General features: G+C 40.1%; 1 protein-coding gene across 9 annotated transcripts in view; it reads right to left on the reverse strand.

Moving 5' to 3' along the window:
- Positions 1-20992, reverse strand: part of ppfia2 (PTPRF interacting protein alpha 2) — a gene marked incomplete at its 5' end in the record, with an annotated part of 106714 nt that extends 85722 nt beyond the window's left edge. For all 9 annotated transcript variants that reach the window (XM_079454292.1, XM_079454291.1, XM_079454289.1 and 6 more), the window contains one exon: positions 20744-20992. In XM_079454292.1, coding sequence (XP_079310418.1) covers positions 20744-20992 — 249 coding nt within the window. The remainder of the gene's footprint in view (positions 1-20743) is intronic.
- Between the last annotated feature and the right edge of the window lie 2887 nt (positions 20993-23879).

The raw sequence follows: 23879 nt of genomic DNA on the forward strand, positions 1-23879 counted from the left end.
ACAAAGAAAGCTCAAACCACCTCAACAAAACACAACATCAGATTTTCTTCACCATCAAAAACTCCATTACATAATGTGTAGGACAACAGGGATTGGTTCCTCCGTAACGCAATCATTTCTGCCAACACAACATCTTCGAAATGATAATGAAACTTGGGATTGAACAAAGAAATTCCTGGTCTACAGAATCCAACACCTGTGGATGTCTTTATGTTGCGTAAGTCTTTGTCTGCATTTGTGACTCACTGAACAGCTGCATTATTGCATATATTGCGTCTAAATATATAAATATAAATACTGTATATACAATACATGAATGCCTTTAAGTGAATCATTACAAGAAAGTAATTTTATAGTGATATAGTAATAAATAATAGGAATGTTTGCTACAACGTACCCTATAAAACCTGTAGACATTAGATTTGATAACCCAGAAGACTTTTATTTTAGGCAGCTGGCTATAAAATAGCGACTATTTACACTAAGTTAAAAATAACAGTAGGTTCAGTTTACACAAAGTGAATATAGCAGCATTTCCTGGCAATATGCTTTTTACACTAACCAAAAATAGCTGTATTTTCTTTGGATTAAGTGTAAATAGTGGTTAGATGCTATTGGTACTTAATAGTGGCAGATACTATTTGCACCTCAGTATTGTTGTGCATTAAACATGATGCAATAAAAACAAGTGTAAATCATTATATTTAAAAATAATTATTAAAAAGATGGTAACGCATTGAGATAATAAAGGGGTACACACTGAAAAATTAATCCCGTAGAATAACGGATAAAGTACTGGCAGAAATTTATCAGTAAATTTTCCTTTATTTTACGGACATTTCTCTTAATGCTAAAACCGTCATTGTGGTGAAATACTGTTCCATTGGAGTCAACGGAGTTGACGCAACTCTCTCTCTCTCTCTCTCTCTCAATGGCTCTGTTTTCAACTAGGCGGGCTATTTGTAGTAAATTGTGTACATTTTATTGCTCAGAGTGTGCTCCTAGAACCAGTGTGAAAAGAATGGAGTGGTACATTCCATAATGTGTCTACAGAAAACTACTGTAAAACTTGTGTGCCTTATTCACAGAGTTAGTGTAGTCAGCTATTAAGATTAAGGTTTACTGTATAGTGAAAAGGTCTTTCCTACTGTTGTGAGCAATTTGCATCAGTTGGCTGGCAAGTGGACTGTAGGCGGCTTGTTGGCGTGCCGTCTGAGGCCGAGACTAATACTACACAGGGTCAGAAATAAAAAAGCAGCCTAAGCCACTAAACTCACAAACGGGCATATCTGTGACTTCCCAAATGCCTTTGGAGTCTGAAGGTCCCATGACTTCATTATAAGAAGTATTTCCGTGACCTTCCAGCCATCCACATCATCAGGAATAACACAAACACTAAACAAACAGTTCACCAAAAAAATGACAACTGTCTCGTGGTTTACTGATATTCATGTCACTCTAGATGTATATGCCCGCTTTACTTCAGTCCAACAGAGATTTTTTAAATATGTCTTTTCAATTTGTGTGTATACAATGGATGGATGGATGGATGGATGGATGGATGGATGGATGGATGGATGGATGGATGGATGGATGGATAGATCTAGATCAGAAAGAAAGAAAGACATGAGCACTTTTTATATTGCTGTGGCCTTAGTATAAATTGCTTATGTAGCAGTGTTTCTCATTTGTAATTCGCTGAAGATAAAAGCATCTGCCAAATGAACAAATGTAAATGTACTGTAAACAGAGAGAGTGAGAGATGAAACGCAAAGACTATACGGAAGATGACTGAGCTTATGTAATTTACAGGTCAGTCTTGAGCAGTGCCGTTCCACTGCTTGGAGACTTGAGCGAGTGTGTGATTTAGGAAACTAGCGCAGATTCTGGGTTCAGGACCTGTGCAGAGCTCTCGCAAACATCCATCCACCCACTGCCCTCTGTTGATAAAAAAATAAGGCTTTGTCCTCAGAGAGAGCCAGCAATTAACTCCACTAATCACCATTTATGAAGACCAGGTACAGCTAGAAATATAAGCACCGGTTCATATTATACAAATACATATATATATGAGCAGTACATATAGCTGCTATATCCATGCATCATGTGTGGTGTGTCTGTTTGATTGGGACTCTGACTCACAGGCCACAACATCTACCACACTCGCAACTCGATACGGTCTCAGAATTGGAACTGTCATTCATCTTATTATTAGTGATGATGCAAGTGAAGAGCCTCGGGACATATGAGCTGAACACAGCGTGCAAACCGAGAACAATTATTTAAGCTTGTAAAATCTTCACTTCTTGTGACTGTCAAAAAATGTCAATACCGGCATAAGCACTTACATGGCACCAAAATCTGTGTGCGTGTGTGTTTACTCGGGTGCACCAGTGGCAGCTCTGAAGGTCAAGGACGCTCTCGCACTGTCTGATGTGTGCCCTCAATTACCCACAAGCCATCTGTGCAGGCTCTCTTTTTCTCTCTCACCTTCAAGGAGGTTGTGGTGAAGAACCGGTATAATTGACAGGGAAACGGCTTCCGTGGGGGTGAAAAAATATGGCTTTTGGTGTGTGCATGTTTTTATTAAGCTGGTACTGTACATGTAAAGGCCAGATTGTGAAATATATGCATGGAAAGTTAGCGTTGTTGGATGATTTCCTGCTTATTTCAGCATAGTCAATGGACCTCATTCACAAATTTCTGGGTATACACACAATAGTCTGGGTTTACTCCAGAGTTTGACACCAAACATGCCTACACTACCTATAGAAAGGTCTGCAATAAAAACATAAAATAGACATATAATTGGAACACTTTTTTAAATAATTCGACCAATAAGTACGTTATTATTAAAAAACACATATATTAAAAAAGAATACATAATTAAAAACTATTACTTAAGTTTAAGTAGACTTAAAAAAAAACGTACTTGTAAGATACGAGTTTATTAACATAGTTGTATACATTATACCTGTTGTTTTTAAATATGTTTTTCCTGTATGGTTCAAAATGTTTGGGAAAAAATAAAATTGAATTTGGTAAATACTAAAAACACCCGTTAGATTTGATACAATACAAAACGCAGGGTTCACAACTGGATATTATTATGATATTTCCAAAATATTAACAATTTTCAATGATATTTTTCCTGTACATGTTACAGAATTCACAACATTCAAGGTTTAATTAAACCTTCAGTATTTAAATAAATAAAATTGAATGTCCTTCAGTGAAAAATAAAACGGAATTTGAAAAGAAAAATGAAAAAAGTTTAGAAATTTTACTGAAGCCCTTGATGATAGAGTCCAGACATCAGAAAAATATCAGTCTATACAACAAGTTTTCTATTTTAAAAGAGGTGAATTCCATGTAAGTGCACCCGCGGTGTATGTTGACAGAAAAAACTCATTATAAGGTAATAAAAACATATCGCTCAATTATGTAAGGTCTTCATACACCTCTGAAGACATAGATATGTACATTATATTGCATTTCTGTCAATAGATCCTCCAAAAATTACACACTGGACCTTTAAGAGAGACTTCAAATGGCTCTTATTTATCTACATTTACATTTTTACATTTAGTCATTTAGCAGACGCTTTTATCCAAAGCGACTTACAGATGAGGAAACAATTGGAAGCAATATCTGACATACAGTATCAGTATGGTGAAAAGAAAAACAATATCTATGCATTGTGATGTATCAAGCCAGGGTATACCACCCCACCACAAAAAAAAACTGACTGATCAGAGAGATTTGCTGCACTTTATTTTGACCTGTTCTGGGGTCCGAGCCCTTGAGAGTTGATCCAATCATCAGTCATGTGAATATCACACAGGCATACGGCCAGCACTACTGATATCCGTTACATTCAGCCAATGTACACACCCTCTCTTACATTAGATATGCTGAGTGCTTCCTGTTATCCCTCCACTTTCCCCAACATTTTCCTGTGCCCTACGGATGAAGGTTTTCTTTCCCTCCTTCTTTCGCTCTCGCTTTATTCCTGTCACTGTAATCTAAGGTGAGGGATGACTGGATTCATACAGAAGCTGGTGTCCATTCAATGGAAGTCAATAGGGTCCAATGTTGTTCTTAATAATGTTTTTTTAGGTGTCCTGTAGAATGAAGTCTTACAGGTTTGTAATGACACGAGAGTGAGTAAATGTTTTCATTTTTGGGAAATAAAATCTCTTTAAAATATGCAAGAAATGTCTAGAGTTGTTTCCATGTCCGTTTAGTAAGAGCTGTCCTGCAAGGAATGTGCACAGAAACATGTCCTTTTTTATGCATGTAACCTTCTGTTAAACTCTCTGCACATCACATATAATTTCATGTCTTTATTTGAGTAAAGCATTTAGCTTGCACAGGTTTTTGCTCTGAAATGCTCTATAACCAGCATGACCTGAATATTATCCAACAATAATGAGGCGCGTTTAAAGCATGTTAGCATCATATGGGGAACAAGGAGGAAAGCTTACAATGAAGAAACACCCTTTTGAGTCCTTGCAGCCTCGCAAACCCCGTCTGATAAAAACAGCGGCTCGCTGACGTCTAATGTTTCAGGTAGCGTAATGGCTCATGTGACCGGGGCGGGAAGCAAACGCAACAATACAGAGGACCCAAACTGTAAGCGAATGTGGGCAACTACGTCTGCGTATTCTAATGCAGGGGTTTTCAAACTAGGGTTATACTGGGTCCCCATAGCGTCCTGCTAAGCAGTACAAATGAAGTATCGATAGGGAACGTACTCGGTTACTGTCGTAACCTCGGCTCCCTGAGATACGGGAACAAGTACTGCGTTCCTGGCTGCATATGGTTGTTGCTTCAGTCGAAGTAACCTGAGGACCCTACGGTGATGTGTCTGCTTATATAGCCATAAGCCCCGCCCCTTTTGGCAGGTATCATCGCCATAGGTCCGTGCAGCTTTGCTGTCATTGGTTTAAAGTTCTACTTTTCACAAACCAATGGCTGTGCAGTTTTTACTGCGCTATTGAAAAAAGCTTCAGTCATCGGAGAAAAAGGAGTTTTCCCCATAGCGTCCTGCTACGCAGTACTCATTCCAGTATCTCAGGGAACCGAGGTTACGTTATTAACGGAGTACGTTTTCGTCAGTTTACACAGAAACTTAACCCCGGGGTTTTCAAACTAAAATGGGGTCTGCAGCGATTCAAAAGGTCTCAGTTTCGAGGGTCGAAAACTTCTGAGTAGTGCTCGCTTATTTATCTTGCTTATTGCATATTTTCACACAGAGTTATAACCGAACTAAATAAAATGTTTTTTTACAGTTAACTAACTGCAATCTAAATGCATTAATCTCACTTTTAAAAAGCATTAAATAATAATGTGTTAATACAGCTCAATGGCAAAAAGAGACTTTTTAAACCCCACCTCTCTCGTCCCACCCCTCTCAATCTCTCCCTCTGTCTCTCTTTGTGTCTCTCCCTCTGTCTCTCTTTGTGTCTCTCCCTCTCTCTCTCTCTCTCTCTCCCTCCCTCTGTCTCTCTCTGTCTCTCTCTCTGTCTCTCTCTCTCCCTCTCTCTCCCTCTGTCTCCCCCTCTCTCTCCCTCTGTCTCTCTCTGTCTCCCTCTGTCTCTCTCTGTCTCTCTCTGTCTCTCTCTGTCTCTCTCTGTCTCTCTCTGTCTCTTTTCTCTCTGTCTCTTTTCTCTCTGTCTCTCTCTGTCTCTCTCTCTCCCTCTCTCTCCCTCTCTCTCCCTCTGTCTCCCCCTCTCTCTCCCTCTGTCTCTCTCTGTCTCCCTCTGTCTCCCTCTGTCTCTCTCTGTCTCTCTCTGTCTCTCTCTGTCTCCCTCTGTCTCTCTCTGTCTCTCTCTGTCTCTCTCTGTCTCTCTCTGTCTCTCTCTGTCTCTTTTCTCTCTGTCTCTCTCTGTCTCTCTCTCTGTGGTGACCTAGTTAGCAGTTGTCAGTCATACAGCTGTGTCATTGCTGCTTAAGGCTCTGTGGCTCTGTACCTTCCATCACACACACACCAGCTTTGGCTTTCCAGATGACAAGTTTTATATTCAGGATTTCTCTTGGATGACTTTATGAATTTAGTCCAAACGCAGGTTCTTTAAAAGTAATTTCGATTTCCCTGGACTACATTTATTGATTTACTATTATTTATTTGGAACACGCTTCATCCAAGGCAACTTGAAATGCATCCAGGCAGGCGCCAACATTTCCCCTTGACACTATATTTCGTGCCCTGTGAAAAAGAGAGGTTTTTTATATTCATAAGACACAGCATAGGTCAAAGTGTGACACACATACAGTACATTCTATCAGCAAAATGCCTTTTTGTTCTTTATATCAATTCTGGCATTACGTAACAATAAAATAAAACACGTCAAACATTAAACATTTTAAGTTTACAAATCTATATCATACAAACACAGTGAGGGTCAAAGTGTCAATGGCCCTGATTCAAGGTACACTACAGGTCACTTGAGAAAAATGTTTCTCATCTGAAGGTGTAGACAAAAACATAACTGCCAACATATACATTTCTCTCATTAAAAAACTTAAAAATAGATTACTCGGACCATACAATTATAAATAGCAGCCAATAATAGTCCAGCAAAGATGGAAATTACTTCAATACGGTTTAAAACTCTTTTCAGGTGTGAGACCTCAAGAAGCTGGATGATAAAATGCCAAGTGTACGATTTTGCAAATTTTAGATGCTAAAACAAAACAAATATTCATATAAAAACAGTTTCATCGGACGCACGCACCTGACACCAAGTTAATTTCCGGTCTGTGTTTGGTTATAGCAATTATATTATACACAATTATATTGAATTAGTATTAATGTATATGTTATTGTTTATTAATTGTGTTAAATTAAATCAAAACAACTCAACAGTTTAACAATTTATTCTTTGTGGTGGCCTACCAGAAGTTATGTTTGGGCAACATACCATTTGTTTATGTTGGTGCAGCTGAAACGATCTATAACATACAATATATAGTCCATATATTTTGGATGCTTTTAGTCACAACAAATAATTACAATTATGTTATTCCATGGTTTGGACTGGTATTTTACATATAGTGCATCAATACATTTTCCAGATACTACACCCATGACCTTTTGCAAATATCGTCTGGTAAAACCAAATATAAAATCGTTTCACACATCCAGAATTAGAAACTGCTCTGAGCTCATCGCTGTGGGTGTGACCCTTGAGATGTCCCTGCTGTCGTCATCACATCCCACCCTTGTTAAATGACAAACACATCTCACACGCAGCATTTACTTATCTCGTCTTTTCATTCAGTGGTTTAAGGTGAAATGACCACCATTTATGATACTTTCTCATAATACCCACCACAGGAGCTTTCTGGAAAAACATGATCGTTGTAGTTACACTTGGTGGTATGAATGTTGCTTTTTAGAGTCGTGGTTTCCAACACAACCAAATTTCGAATAGAAGCATCTGTTATCATGGTCTATAGATCTGCAGAACACAAACGGTACTATAAAGTGTGCCATGGTATTTCTTGGCATGTGCCCTTTAAATTGAGAACATGTCCCCCTCGAACCATGTTCTTATAGCGTCGGCAGCCCTTATCTCAAGATGCCTACAGCAGGAACTTCCGATCACTCCCAGAAACAGCCTCTTTCCCAGATTGCATCTTGCCCTTAGCTGTAACATTGAGTGTGCCAGATTAACAACAGCCGTGTGTTGAGAGCTATGCTCTCCGTAAGTACTCTGACTTCACTGAGGAAACACTCAAGAAAAGAGGGCGTCCACGTCAAAAGGCAGTCAAGAATAACTCCCTGAATTGTGTGGGAAAGTTCTGGAACCTCATTTATATGTTTAGTGGGATGTGGCTGCATATTCGTTCCATCAAAAGGAATCCCCGATGTACCTCCGCTCATTTGCATCATTTCTATTCATCACTCTCGTTCCATTTATGGGTCTCGCTCTTCCGCCTCTGACAAACTCCAAACATGCATCTGTGAACACAGCTGCAGCCACAAGTATTCCAAAAAGAGTCCCATAATTTCAGTGCTAACAACCACACAAAAATAGTTAACAAGTACAATTACAAAGACCAACTTTTTGGTACTTGAAAAGAGTACATATTATGTGTATTTCATCATGGCTCCTCTGCCTCTGTGGCCTTGTGGGATAGCAAATGCAATATATCCTCCAGGTAAAGTTCAAATTCTTTGTATTTTGACATCTTCGAATGTGAACGTTCTACTGATTGCATCCTGTGTTGCGAGAACGTATATTTGGACACAGGAAGCTCTCAAACACTAACAATAAACATGCTGGCCTGCCAATTTCAGCACACTGAGGAAAATATACTATATGAGACATAAGATCTGTCTGTAGCCTCGAGCACATGCACTAACACGAAGACAATCTAGACAGCGAAACATTGGACATGTTTATTTATATCCTTCACTCGAGTTTAAGAAGTGACTTTGTATCAGCTTTCCTGAGGCTTGGTTTTGTCATTTCGGTCTCATTTGTTGACATTTTTTCATTTGAGACAAACAGAACCTTCAAATATTACCAGGATATGTTGACAGTAATGCTGTGTGTGAATTTAAATGCGTTTATTAAAAATACAGATGGACTGTATACTTCTCTGGTTTGGTAACACCTATCAATATTATCTTAGAAGTTACTATCTGTAAATGTTAACATCAAGCTGTTTCATCGCAAGAGGTTGTGATGTCACTGTAATGCTGGTTGTAAGTAATTGTTCTTGCTTGACTATAGTATTCAGCTGTTTCAGGTAGAAGATTATGTGATTTTTATTGCCTCCACTGCATCATGTCACACTTCATTATCACCAACGGCATGCTGTCATGCATGTCGCCTCAAATCAGCGACTTGAAAATGAATGACTTTTGTCATTGCTAATTGCTATCAATCTAAAAGCCACTGTATCCTGAGACGATGGTGTTGGATAGGGTTGGGCCTGTAGACGATGCCAGCTCAACATCGTCATGTCTATCAACCATCGCCGATGGACGAATCCAACAAATGTTTCACTTTAGTCACATGACATCGCTGCTCGGGCTGCAAATCGTGTTGTAAACAAATCTGTCATGATGTCATCGCCCTTCGCAATGTTTCACTGTGGCCATCGTCCGATGCCAATTTGGTAGACATCGGAAAATTACTCAGACCGTGTTGCAAAGTATTAGCTTGTCATGGACTTAAAACAAACCAGTAAAAGTCAAACATATATTCAATCATGTGATAGTGAATATTAAGTTAAACTAAAGCGCTTTGCCTTATAAAGCACAATTCAAGCGAACAGCAAAGCAGACTACTGCCAAATATTTGCAAATGGATCTGACATTTTTTTCTTTTTTCTTTAGTATTTTTCTCGAACTTTAGCAAAAATATCTATCGACAGTGTACAAAACAATACATTTTATTACATTTATTGAATTAAGTTGAAACTTGAATTAAGTTCTAACAGTATTTCCTACCCCACTGGCAGATATTGTTGCTTGTTTTAATCACTTGTTTACACTTTTGATCATTTTTTATCAAGCAAATGTATCTTGATTCAAGAATATTCAGACATTTGTACTTAGAATAAAAGAATACTAAGAAAGAAGTAAATTTTTTGCAGTATGAAAGCAAGCAGCATGAGTCTGGCAATACCAATGTAACCGTTTTCCAAAGCATGTGCCAATACATGACAATTTTTTGGTGTAAAAAATTTAAATTTATAATATTGGCAGACCTTTTTATTGCTTTAAGCATAAACTAAACCAATTTTGATAACACAAAACATAATAATCTGATATAAGAACTCTCAGAGACTTGAAAACAAGACCAAAATACGAAGTACATTTTTTGCAGTGTGACAGTGCAAGCAGCGTGAAAATGGTAATGGCAATATGAACCCTTTCCAAAAATTTCCCAGCAGACAACAATCCAATGATGTCAAACTGACTCTAGCCAACAAAATCATTGTTATAAGCTTAAGAGACAGAACTATAAGTTGACCTGCAGTGTAAAAAAAAAAGAGTACTCGCATAACTTTCTTGCGCTAAACAAATCCTTTCAACCTTTTAACCTGTCCGTCACTTCTACACCAGCAGGGGAACTACAAGTAATCCCTGGCAGAGGTCGGTTTTAAAGGTTACAGGTGTAATGATCAGCCGGGGGTTTGTAGCTGGAGGGTGGCAGCCGCTGACTGGCCCAGTGAAGTACCTGTATGCTGATTACCCTGACAGCAGCTGCGGTGGGCTGCCTGCGGTTGCCGTTGGATGAAGGAGTCTAACAGCTGTGCCTGCCGTGGGTGGGCAGAGGTCCTGGCGTTGAAGAAAGCCAGGCTGTAATTATCACAACACAGGGGCGCAGGGACAAAGGAAGAAAAAAAGAGAAGAAAGGTGTTGGCAGAACCCAGAGACATGAATGCTAACTATCTGCCCTGAGTATTCCTCACAAGCATCTACACTCAGACCCCCTGCTGTTATCGGGGACAGACCATGGATTCATTATTCAGAACCCACCGATCAGAACCAATCCGAGGGCTGGGATGTATCTCTTTGTTAGCGCGGCTTCACAAACAGAATGGAAGCTGAATAAAGTTGCTGCCATCTTGCTTTTGCCCATCCAGCTGTCTTTGAGATCCCTGCTAACAGAGCAATGGAGATGAGGAAGTCTACTTTTTGCTAATATTAGATGTGGTGCATGCTAGGGTAGAAAGGATTAAATCAAATGTAGTGTTTAATTTCAAAGTCATTAGATTTTCAACTATTGCACAATAAAATAGACAAACACAAAAACTTCAAGGAGGGACCTAAAGCAAAGCCAAATCTGCATAAAAATAAATAAAGTTGTATTTAGAAGATACAAACATGCAAAACTGAAAGTCTCACACGTGCACCCAAATACTGTACATCTGTACTTTTGATGACATCATTCTACTAGAGGTGGGAATCGTTTGGTCCCTCACGATTCGATTCAGAATCGATTCATAGGGTCACGATTCGATTCAAAATCTATGCTTAATGTACTAATTTGCATATTTAAGATTTAAGATGTCTTCGCGTCACGTTTGCTCTCAGAGTCAGACTAGTGTTGGTACTTTGGCTTCTACTCTTAGAACTCACATATCGTATTTTAATACAACTGAGTGCCCAGTAAAGCCGTTCTCATTGACGTATTCTACTGTCAGTAATTAAACGCCACTGTATGTTAAAAGTCACTTCCACGCATTGCCACATCGTATGACAAAATCATCAAACACATACATTCAAATAGCGGTTATTTGACCAATATTAGTGTATTAGTCCCATGGAGAACACCCAGCGCATCCATCTGACTAACAAACTGTGCATATTTTACAGAAGTATTTTCATTTTCTTAAGTCTAACTGATTGGTTTTGGGAAACACTATATTGACAAGTCAGCTGTTGTATAACGTTAGTAAATTGAATGCGCTGTTTCTCCCTGCCGCTCACTCACTGCACAAAGCAGATGCAGAGAAATACCATCCTAAAAATGTAATTTGTGATATTGCACTTTAGTTCTACAGGGACGAATATATTTGGTTCTGTCTTACCCTATCGCTCCTCTATGCTGTGTTTGCACCTAAAAGGTCCGTGTGCTGCACCGTTCTTGCAGCTGACTTGCAATGTCTCTCACCCCTACATTCTACCAATCGAAAGCTCTTTAGAATCTGAAACGTCCTGCCCCCTGCACTATAAAAGACGCTGAAGCAGCCCCTGAAAGAAGTCTCTTGTTCACACGTTTATTATGACCTACAGGGTGAATGTCACGTAGTGCACTAGATCGGGGACAGCCCAGACTGTGTAAATATGACCATTAAGTCTAATGAATAGACAATCAGAAAGATTTACCAAGAATACTTTAACTTCAAGAACACAGAATATAGGCCAATTAGGTGCAACAAAACCATTTTAAATCTTTCAGGAATACACTTGGCCTTCATGACCGCTGTTGGAATGTTCTACAAACTCAAGGTTCAGTTATAACCTTACTAAAAACGATAAAGACACCCAACCTTCGCATGAATGTGTTCACATTTATTGCCTACATATCCAATCTATAGCCACAGTGGTTTAAAGGCTTTATATTTCAAATAACACTCCAAATGTTATGCTTCGCTGAACCAAACGGTCAGCAATGGAAGCTGCCAACCCAACTGGTCGTCTGACAGAGAATTGGAGCCCGTTCGAATCGCCCGTCGTTACTTACTCATTCCAAGCAGAGTGTTTGTGACATCACCATCTATTTATGGCACCGCAGTGAGGCAGTCAGAAGTTAAGAGGTATCCATTAACAGCCAGCTGCACGAACAAGACATCAGCTCCTGTTCTACGTCTGTGAAGCAGTAATTCTGTGCTATTCATAGACCGGACATGGCTAATTTGTTTAGCAGCTCTTTGGCACTGATCAACTGTGTAATGTTAGGGCCTGTCTCGATTCATCACTGTTCATTTAAAAACTCGGGATCACTTGTGTATAAGTCATTTAAGATGCTTATAATAAATGTCTTATTTGAATAGCATGATCTGATGTGATGCTTTACACTTGTGAGCTTGGAAACTTATCTCGGATTCTGATGATGCAATGGGCTACTGCACCAACTCACTAACGCACAGGACCGTGAAGTACTTAAATTGATAGCTCACCTAGAAGTACAAATTATTATATTAATAAATTAATAATTCATTACATTTATATAGTGCTTTTTTGGGTACACAAAGAGCTTTACATGGAAGGGGGGATCTCCTCAACCACCACCAATGTGCAGCATCCACCTGGATGAGGCGACGGCAACCATATTGCGCCAGGACGCCCACCACACAACAGCTTATTGGTGGAGAGGAGACAGAGTTACGAAAGCCGATTAGTACATATGGGGATGATTAGGAGGCAATCATGATGTATAGAGGAGAATGGACGAATTTGGCCTGGATGCGGGGTTACACCCCTAGTTTTATTCGAAGGATATACTGGGATTTTTAATGACCACAGGCAGTCAGGACCTCGGTCTAACATCTCATCCGAAGGACGGTGCTTTTCTTACAGTATAGTTTCCCCGTCACTATACTGGGGCATTAGGACCCCTGCTGGCCTCACTAACACCTCTTCCAGCACCAACCTAGTTTTCCCAGGTCTCTCATCCAGGTACTGACCAGGCTCAACCCTGCTTGGCTCTAGTGGGCAACCAGTCTTGGGCAACAGGGTGATATGGCTGCCGGCATTCTATCATCACCTTGTCATTTCAAACATGTATGACTTTCTTCTGCAAAATATACTTTGAAGAAAACCTGTATGACTTTTTTTCTCATCCGTAGGACACAAAGGAAGATTTTTTATAGAATGTTAACTGAACAGCGAACGGCACCCATTGACTTGGGGGTTTTGTGTCTATACAGTAGAAGTGAATGGGTGCCGTCGCTGTCCGGTTAACATTCTATAAAAAATCTTCCTTTGTGTCCTACGGATGAGAATAAAAAGTCATACAGCTTTTAAATGAAAAGAGTGTGAGTAAATGATGACAGAATTTTCTTTTTGGGTGAACTACTCCGTTGTACTCAATTTATATTAATTTTTTATTTTACAGCTTCATGATTAAATAAGATTTTGACCCGAATGCCCCTGCTTGCATATAAGCTACACCCTCGACATCACACAACACATAACAAGTTTCTTCTCTCAGGAGAAGAGAGCAGAGACCGCAGCACACAATATCTGCAAGGCTTTAGGTTCTCCTCAGCCTGTCAAGCACACCTCAATGACTGCCTGTGGGACGTGGCTAACCTCTTCCCATCATGCCTTGCAGTCATTCATATGATTGGCCAACTGATGAAAACATAATGAAAAAGGGAATGGAAATGTCTAGTCTATTTCAGTCACTGCCCAAGTTTCTATTTTTATAAATGCAGTCAGTATGCGTGCAGTGTTCATATCGTATTTTATATATAAACTATAGTATATATTATGGTATATGTAAGGAAACTTGAATTGACTAAAATTTGTTTGTTTGCTAATGGCATTCTTTTTAAATACATGCACAGGATGAACTATAAGGGCTCTTGTAAACATTGAACAGGCCTCCCAGGATTGGTCTTCTTTATACAACGTGAGGTGCGCAGACACACGTATTATTTATACAACACGGGCGGTGCAGACACGGGTCTTCTTTATACAGTAGCAGTTATAAAGTCAGGCGGGTCTGCGCATTAAAAAAGTCAAGCTAGTCGGATCTGTACAAAGTAAGCTTATATGCCCCTTAGCCTTGTTCAAATTTGTTAACAACGTAATTTGCAATGAGAGTCACGTGACGAAAGTGAAACATTTGTTGGAATCACGATTCACATAAGTAAAACATGGATGAAGTTTCATGACGTACATGTTTTTTTGGAACAGCTAACAACACCAACATCAGCAAAAAACCTTAAGCATTTTTTTCTTAAACTATCTCTTTCTTTGCAAGCGCATCAGACGTTCACGTGGCCTATGGGTCGAAAGAAGAAGGGCACAAACAATAATGGACGATCATGACTAATCATGTGCTGTGATGGTGAAAACCAGCTGACTGTATGAGCCTAGAGCCGGGCTATTCAATTGGCGGCCCTCGATGTAATTTGTTCCGGCCCTTCAAGTAGCATAGTGTTAAAAAGAATCTCCATTCAGCACGAGCTGCAGCAGCACAGAACAGGAGTCACATGGCGTTAAGGCGGGTGGCGCGACTTGCAACCAGTCTCTCCTGTGAAACGCAAACAGGATGAGGACGGACGAGAACTTTTATTAGTTTCATTTCTGAAATTTTTCAATTTTCATTTATAACACGAATAGGACCACCATACCAAAAGTAAAGAGGCAAGGGTGGAGAATAGCGCGTCTGAGAATAGCGCCTGTGTAGGATATTATGTTTCGGTGAATTTCCCTTCTTTTTTTGCAGTTTCAAAATACAACAAATGAAAATGTTTGACTGTAGAAAAGCCTGCTGGGCGTCTTACAATGCGCCGAGGTTGTTGTTGAGCAGTTTAAAATACAACATCAGCATGTTTAAATGGGTTAAACTTTGGGTGTCTTATGGGGCAACAATGTAAAAATACAACATACGGGCAACCATCCTGTTGTCAAACATCCTGTTGTCAAAAGACAAGTCTGATGAATAACACATCCATATTTTACCATACCATCCCTCTTGATTTTCACTGATATGATTATTTACAATAGTACAAAAATAAATAAATAAATATATTTACGAATAGCCCTGGCCTAGAGGAAAGAAAAAGCAGCAGACGAAGGAAAGACAAGAGTGAAAGGAGAAAACTGTATTCATGCGTTCAACTTTGTTGTCTGACTTTCCTCACAACACACCAAACCCCCCGTATCCTAATGGTACGTTCTGTGAGCATGCATTCCTGCTCTCTGGTAGGTGAGAACGGAGGACAAATGATGATAAATGAGCATGACATGTATGATTTATAGTCAGAGGTTTGAAAGATTGACATGCCGCAAAATCTCAAATAACTCATTTACTCATGAAGGCAACAAACCGATTACACGAAAAAAAACATTGGAGTGCATTCATGAATTGCAAATGAAAACTAAAAACTATCAGCAAAATGTATCTTTGTAAAGCGCAGTCCAGGTCTTACTGTCCATGACTCATCGGTCTACACAAAATATATTGCTCGGTTCTCAAAACAAACTTTTTCTTAGATTCTAGCCAAATATAGCAAGGCTATTTGTACTGACATTTAAAATCTTGCCAACCAGTAAAGTACAATGAAGTACTGTCAATGGTGTTTAAAGAGGGCATTAGTCCTCCACGATCCACAGCAAACTCCCTTTCAAGATTTGAGTTTAGTAAAACTTTACAATAATGTTCCATATTTATTTTTACATAAACCAACAAAACCACAAGTTTTAAAACCCCCAGTGAAATCAAAATGAATATTTTCCCCCTTTAATAAAAATAAGTTAGCCATAAGGATGTCAGTAAACTGATATCCTCCTACACGCTGACAAAATTTGCATTTAGGAGATATAACCGTTGAAAACTGACTGCGCATAATGACGCATAATGCACTAGATGGGAGATAGGGGATGATCCAGACAGTGTAAACATGACATTAAAGTCCTAATTTCGCGTTAGTGTCATGCGAGTGGTTCCACGTGAGGCTCCTCTGGTTCTGAGACATAGAACTGATCATATCCACAATTGATCAAATGCGCAAATCTGCTGAGAAAACAAAACGTATCTGATCTGTTTCAAGTCTACACAGAATGTTGTATGATAAGGCTATACTATACGGAAGAGATCAGACATTGCAGCAATTCATTTAATGGGCTACAAATACTATTAAGCACTGACTTTACAGCACACCATTTATGTATTTACCTATTTATATGCATCCCCAACTCAAACAAATTAGCATTCAGCACATCAATCGACAATTTTAAACAGGGCAAATATCAATAAGCAGCATTAGCATAATGTATTCAGGCCAGTACGATCATTTGCAAAAAGCGAAATCCTTAAATATAAGTCAAGCCCCAATGACTGGAGTGGCTAAATGAGTAGTGCTGAAATAATCCTCGCACAACATGTATGAGAATGACCGATCACTGTTTCCCATTGCAAAGTATGGAATTAGTGTTCCATTTTTTATTTACATGTTGAGTCAACTGTCTCTTTAAGGATAGACTCACAGAACCCAGAAAAGTCTTGACCACGGTGTCGTGTTGCTCATTGTTCAACACCCACAACCCTTTATCCGTCTCTGTTATTCTCTTTTTTTTTGTCTTAAATTTGCTGACCCAGACTCAAAGGTGACATTCACGTCTGGACACCAGTTTGACCTGATGAGTAAGCAGAACTCACAACACAGACACAGTGACTGCGATTTAGAAGACAAACTAAAGAGCAACAAAGAGCATTATAAGACATTAACCCTCTCTCAAACTAAACAAGCTGGTTTCGTACCTTTTAGACGTGTGTGTGGACATACAATAATAATTTGTGTTAACAACAAAGTCATGACCGGTTTGGAAAATCTTTGCTCTTGAATATATAATTAAATATTGACTTAATAATTAAAGTTTAATAATATTCTATTTAACATATTATCCATATATGTTCGAGACGAATTTGAGGAGGCTTGGCAAAAAACAACACCTGAAAAATGTATAAAGTCAAGGCCCAGGAGAAAGACTACAGGAAGATTACAAGAGGACCAATAAACATTAATATGTGATTAAATTGTAACCAATGTATGATTTATTTCATACATTGGTGTGTTCTGAAAATGACTGTATGTTTTGTATATGGAACTCTTTAAAGCAGACCCAGAAATCTCATTTACGATTCACAGTTCATTTGTGTAAATACACTTCAGCTGTAATGTACTGAAGCGAAGCCAGTGCATCAGTCACCTACTTAGAAGGCCAAATCAATGGTAACAATTGTGTGTTAGCGTTATAGTTAATACTCACTACAAATGACTTCAAGTTTATAGCGGCTATAAAAGGTGCAAAGATTAAAACTTCTCTTGGGGTAGATTAAGCAGCAAAAAGTAATTGCCCATTCTAAAAACCACTTGTTTAATCCTGTTTAGAATTTGATTTTATCTGTGCCACAACTTCCGGCATGTTATGTATATTTTCCACACAAAAATGTAAATCTCATTAATATCTAGTAAATCATCATCTAGAACTGAATCATTACCGTACAATGCGTGATATAATCACAATCTGACCCTGAGGGATTGTGGTCACTATTCAGATCTGAGTGATGTGGCGACAGTGTTGCGTTGAGTCTTAGGTTTGAAAGATAGGAGGAAAAGCTATCAGCATTATATCAGCAAGCCAATGGCTTCAATCATGTGGCTAAAGCCGGGACACTTCCTCTCAGGATCACTCCGGCATCTATCTACTTCCTCCCCCATCTCCTGTTTCTCCTCCTCTCCTTATTCTGACAAATTTACCCTGCAGGGATAATTCAGCCTATTTCATCTCCTTGCTCATCAGCACCCAGATTTATCGTGCGGAATAAATCACATGTCCGGACCTCATATGTTGCCAAATGCTAAAACAGGTCAACGTGTGGTTTGCGCAGATCGAATGCAGACAACCTGCTTACCTGCAAATTCAGATGACCTGCATCTACGAAGCAGTGACGTTTTCTTAAGTATACGTGTACGCTTTTAGTCATCTTTTTGGACTAAACTCTCAAATACTAGGGATTGTGTTTAAAATAAACGTACAAAATGCTAGAAGATCGGGACAACTATAAAAAAGCGGACAGTTAGCATATCACTATAGCTTAGCCAAAATCCATCAGACAATTACCGCCGACTGCATGACGTTGCTATAACAAACGCCGGTTAACAATTATTGCAAACAATTCCGTTTTAAAAAACATGAACTCTTTTAACAGACACTATTTACGAATTCTCCGCTCATGATAAGACAGCTATCCTGCTGGCACATACCCCTAGAATTACCTGCCAAACAGCCTCATAAATCATTAGCGTGATGTTGATGTGGCACGAGCTAATAAAGCGCTGCCACGCTAATTAATGGAATCGTTTGCGCGTGCGTTGGTGAGCAGGATCCAGATTGACGGATGTAACATCTCATTTAAAACCTTACCGTGTGATCACTGCGCAGTATGTCAATGTACCATCATGACAACTGCAATCAATACGTTATAAGCGGCCCACTCGTAACTGCTTTCGTAAAGAGTTTATGTCGCACTGCATTGTAAAATAGTAAGAGGTAAATAAAACTCTACTTTCTGTTGTAATGATCGTTTGAAATAAACTGTTTTGGATGTATTGAAAGAATAGTGCAAAAAAGAACAGTCATAATTCTCATGTTTCTTTACCAAGAATGAGTTTACCAAATTGTGCGCTATATTGCAAGTCATCTGAAACCCTTCATGACTTCTAAAAACTAGAAATGTAGTGTTTTATAAGCTTAACTCGAGTGTTTGGAAAAGAGTGAGCATACTTCAGGAACATCTCTCTTTGACTTACACACAAGAAATAAAGTCTTACAGGTTTCAAACGATATGGGAATGACATCAATTTCACAATTCCATCTTTTAGCGATTCACGTTGATTCACAAATATATAAAATCTAGTTAATATAATAAAAATGTGATGCACTAGGAACAAAAAAGGCAACGCAAGAATATTTGACACTCAACTGTGAGGTACCAGAAGACTCTTGTAAATGACATATATACAGTGTATGGCGAATTATTCCTTTACAAATTTGCATCTGCTTGAATTTGGACAGACATCTTATCTGAAGTATTTGTATGCGCTACTTAAATCCACAACATTTTCTTGCTCTTTTCCTCGACATATGCTCAACCACCATGGGTACAGTAAGCAGCGCTAATACTGTATCTCCATCAGGAACAAAAGAAACATTGTGGGGAAAACAAGAACCACCACAAAACGAACCCCTCCCCTGGCAAGACCACTGAACTTCTGGAAGGAGAGCGGCAAAGGCTTGTGACTAGAATTACTGACACACTTTTGCTTTGAGCGTAGAGAAAATCTGTTTTTGGCGTGATTACGTAAGCCATCGCTTTTCCTGTGTCTCTGGGCAATGGTAGCACAGCTTAAAAACGCAGTTGGAGATTTTTAGCCCTCTTTGTTCAGGAGTAGAAACTTGGATGGAGATTTTAGTATCACCAGTTTCAGCTGCAGCAATCATACATGACCAGCTGTGACATGGCCATACGAAAGTCTCTCAGCTGTGGTAAAAAGGTACATATAAGGGAATGGACTACTGTTTCTTATGAGTGCAAAATGAATAATTTTTTGCTGGAATTTAACATGCAAAGGCACAAGTTTTCTATCTAAGCCCCTGAAGACACAGCCATGGATCATTCACATCTATCTGATGAGAACAAGAAAAGAAAATGCTGTGAAACTAAATTATGACTTAAGGGTAAGAAACATCCCTCAAGATTATGAGGGGTATCCTACACTTTCAGATCCACCTGACTGTCTGGCTTTAATGCAATTCTGCGAGTGAGGTTTTTATTAGTTTTGTCGGTTATCAACATTCTTCCATCTATGTCTTAACACCATTGGTCAGACTCTTATGACTCATACACATCACTACATCGTGCCAAAAAAGGGCAATAAAAAGCACGTTGCTTCCAAACATTAGCATGCCAAATAGTATACCAAAATATACTATCCCCCTAGATGGGTATTCACACTCGGGACTTTGTATAAAACTTCCTTTAAAGTAATAGTTCACCCAAAAAAATGTAATTCTGTCATCATTTACACACCCTCTTGTCATTTAAAACCTTTGTGACTTTCTTTCTACTGCAGAACACAAAAGATGTTATGACGAAAGTTGGTGGACCCAGCACTGGACCCCATCACTTCTATTGTATGGACATAAAATCAACGCACATGAATGGGTGCCAGTTAACAACATTTTTCAAACAATCTTCTTTTGAAGCACAAGCTTATATTCTGCGGAAGAAAGAAAATCGTACGGATCTAAAATGACAAGAGGGTAAGTAAATTATGACAGAATGTTTATTTTTGGGTGAACTATCACTTTTAGTGTGCATACATAAGAGCGCTGGGTTTAAATTCGCTTATTACTTATACTATGCCCTTAAAGTATGTACTGTTTTTACAGTATATACATTTTAGTGCATAGCAAAACTGTATGCACGCACTGGGTTTTCTACCTATTAACAGAACACAGTTTGGGTTGTACCTGTGGCAGTGCAGAGCTGAGCTGACGTTGCAGTGAGTCTCTGTCGTAGATGACATCCTGGAGGTGTTGTTGGGAGAGCCCAAGGCTCTCCTGTGTTTCTCGTAGGGTGTCCAGTAGACGGTCCCTCTCATCCAGCATGTTCACCATCAACTGCTCAAAGTGGGAGTCCGGGTCAGAGGCGCTGCTCTGTGACCCGCGCTGACTCAGCGCTGTGTCTTCGCTGATCGTGGGCATCACCTCGCACATCATCTTTTCCTGCTGAAAGAGAACGAATGCTTTAAATAAACAGAAAGAAAATCAGAGGTGGACAGCATTTAAGTATTTTTGCTCTTCATTTTCGAGTATCTGCACTTTATCAGAGTGTTTTACTTCTGAATGTAGTGAAGTCCATTTTTCCAAAGTAAAAAAACAACATGGAACACACTAGCATCATGAATACTATCTGCTAGTTATCGTAGCGAGTAAACTTCACAATTACGCAAATACATTTACACCTAATGTGCTACGCTATCAAAGAAATGAAACTGCTTTTTCTGCCAACCCCTTTGTGTCTATCTGTACAAGCGTTTAACAGCTCTGAACATCTGCGAGTCGACAGCATGTAGACTATATGTACATAATTTTGATGTCAGTCTGGTCCTGTTAGGCTCAAAGCTGTCAGGATAGTGGAGGCTGGTAGCTGCAGGGAAGACAAGCAGTTGAGCTACACAAGGCTAAAGGGCTATGATGACGCCTGGCCTGTGATGATACAAGCGGGTGGAATCTCCTGGCAAGGACGAGACGTGTTTGTATGTGCAAAACAGTAAGAGAAAGAAAGCGAGTCTTAGAGAGTAATACTGTGTATCGGTATGATTCACCCAACTAAAACCAAAACGCCGAAGTCAGACAACCGAACAAGTGCTCAAGCAAAACTGAGTGAATCAAGGGTGGACATCAGGGCTTAGAAATAAGGGTTGCCTGATGGCCCTGGGCCTGTTTGAGAGAGTGTTGGGGTCCATGGACAGAACTGTAACTTGCACCAATGGGCCAACAGATAACAAAATGAAGTGAAAATCGACCTGCATTGTTTTGATTTGTAGGGAAAATGTTTAATGATGCTTAAACTGTTTATTGTGGTGTCTTTTGTGCTTATTTAAATAAATAAGTTTCAGTAATGAATGGACAATTAAGTTATTTATTGACTTGCTCGTGACAAACATAAACACCCTATTTATGACCTACTCATTGATGTAACCCACATGAACAAATATTTTTGGCTTTTTGGTGAACAAAAATATTTGAGGCTAAATAAAAAAAAGGGTTACAGCTCTGATGGAGTAACATTTAGGGATGTCACAATTATATAATAAATTCATTTAATACATTTTACAGATTTTTTTTAATTAAAATTTCGATAGATATTGTAATAATGTTGTTATCGTGAAATATTTTGGCCACGATATCATAATTGTGTTGTGAAAATCTGACATCGCACAGCCCTACAGTGCATTAAAGTCTTTTTGTCAAGAAACCCACCTATAATAATATCCATTCAAACATAAAATACTTGTGACACGAACAGTGAAAATATTGTCAGTCTACTGTGTCTGTTTATGTTTACCGGAGATCAGGGCCCAAGCAGAATTTTATTTGGCGTCCCCCTGTGCCCTCAATTCAATCGACTATTGTCAATGTTTGATTATTTGCACGCACAAATTAAACCTCCATCCATCCATTTTCTACCGCTTATCCGGGGCCGGGTCGCGGGGGCAGCAGTCTAAGCAGAGATGCCCAGACATCCCTCACCCTAGACACTTCCTCTAGCTCTTCCGGGGGGACACCGAGGCGTTCCCAGGCCAGCCGGGAGACATAGTCCCACCAGCGTGTCCTAGGTCTTCCCCGGGGTCTCCTCTCGGTCGGACAGCCCGGAACACCTTCCGGGGAAGGTGTCCAGTAGGCATCCGTAACAGATGCCCAAGCCACCTCAGCTGACCCCTCTCGATGTGGAGGAGCAGCGGCTCTACTCCGAGCTCCTCCCGGGTGACCGAGCTTCTCACCCTATCTCTAAGGGATCGCCCAGCCACCCTAAGGAGGAAGCTCATTTCAGGTGCCTGTATTCGAGATCTTGTCCTTTCGGTCATGACCCAAAGCTCATGACCATAGGTGAGAGTAGGAACGTAGATTGACCGGTAAATTGAGAGCTTCGCCTTGCGGCGCACGACGGACCGGTTCATCGACCGCATTACTGCAGAAGCTGCACCGATCCGTCTGTCAATCTCCTGTTCCATCCTTCCCTCACTCGTGAACAAGACCCCGACATACTTAAACTCCTCCACTTGAGAAAGGAACTTTCCACCAACCTGAAGTGGGCAAGCCACCCTTTTCCGACTGAGGACCATGGCCTCGGATTTGGAGGTACTGATTTTCATTCCAGCCGCTTCACACTCTGCTGTAAACTGTCCCAGTGCATGCTGAAGGTCCTGGTTTGAAGGGGCCAACACGACAACATCATCCGCAAATAGCAGTGACGAGATCGTGTGGTCCCCAAACCTGACACCCTCTGGCCCCTGGCTGCGCCTAGAAATTCTGTCCATAAAAATTACGAACAGAACCGGTGACAAAGGGCAGCCCTGCCGGAGTCCGACATGCACTGGGAACAAGTCCGACTTACTGCCGGCAATGCGAACCAAGCTCCTGCTTCGGCCGTACAGGGACCTGACAGCCCTTAGTAAAGGACCACAGACCCCATTCTCCCGAAGCACCCTCCACAGGATGCCACGAGGGACACAGTCGAATGCCTTCTCCAAATCCACAAAACACATGTGGATTGGTTGAGCAAACTCCCATGAACCCTCCAGCACCCTGTAGAGGGTGTAGAGCTGGTCCAGCGTTCCACGGCCTGGACGAAAACCACACTGTTCCTCCTGAATCCGAGGTTCTACTATCGGCCTTATTCTCCTCTCCAGTACCCTGGCATAGACTTTCCCGGGAAGGCTGAGAAGTGTGATCCCCCTGTAGTTGGAACACACCCTCCGGTCCCCCTTCTTAAAAAGAGGGACCACCACCCCGGTCTGCCATCCCAGAGGCACTGTCCCCGACCGCCACGCGATGCTGCAGAGGCGTGTCAGCCAAGACAGCCCCATAACATCCAGAGACT

This window comes from Barbatula barbatula (assembly GCF_947034865.1).
Source record: "Barbatula barbatula genome assembly, chromosome: 4".
Lineage (NCBI taxonomy): Eukaryota > Metazoa > Chordata > Actinopteri > Cypriniformes > Nemacheilidae > Barbatula > Barbatula barbatula.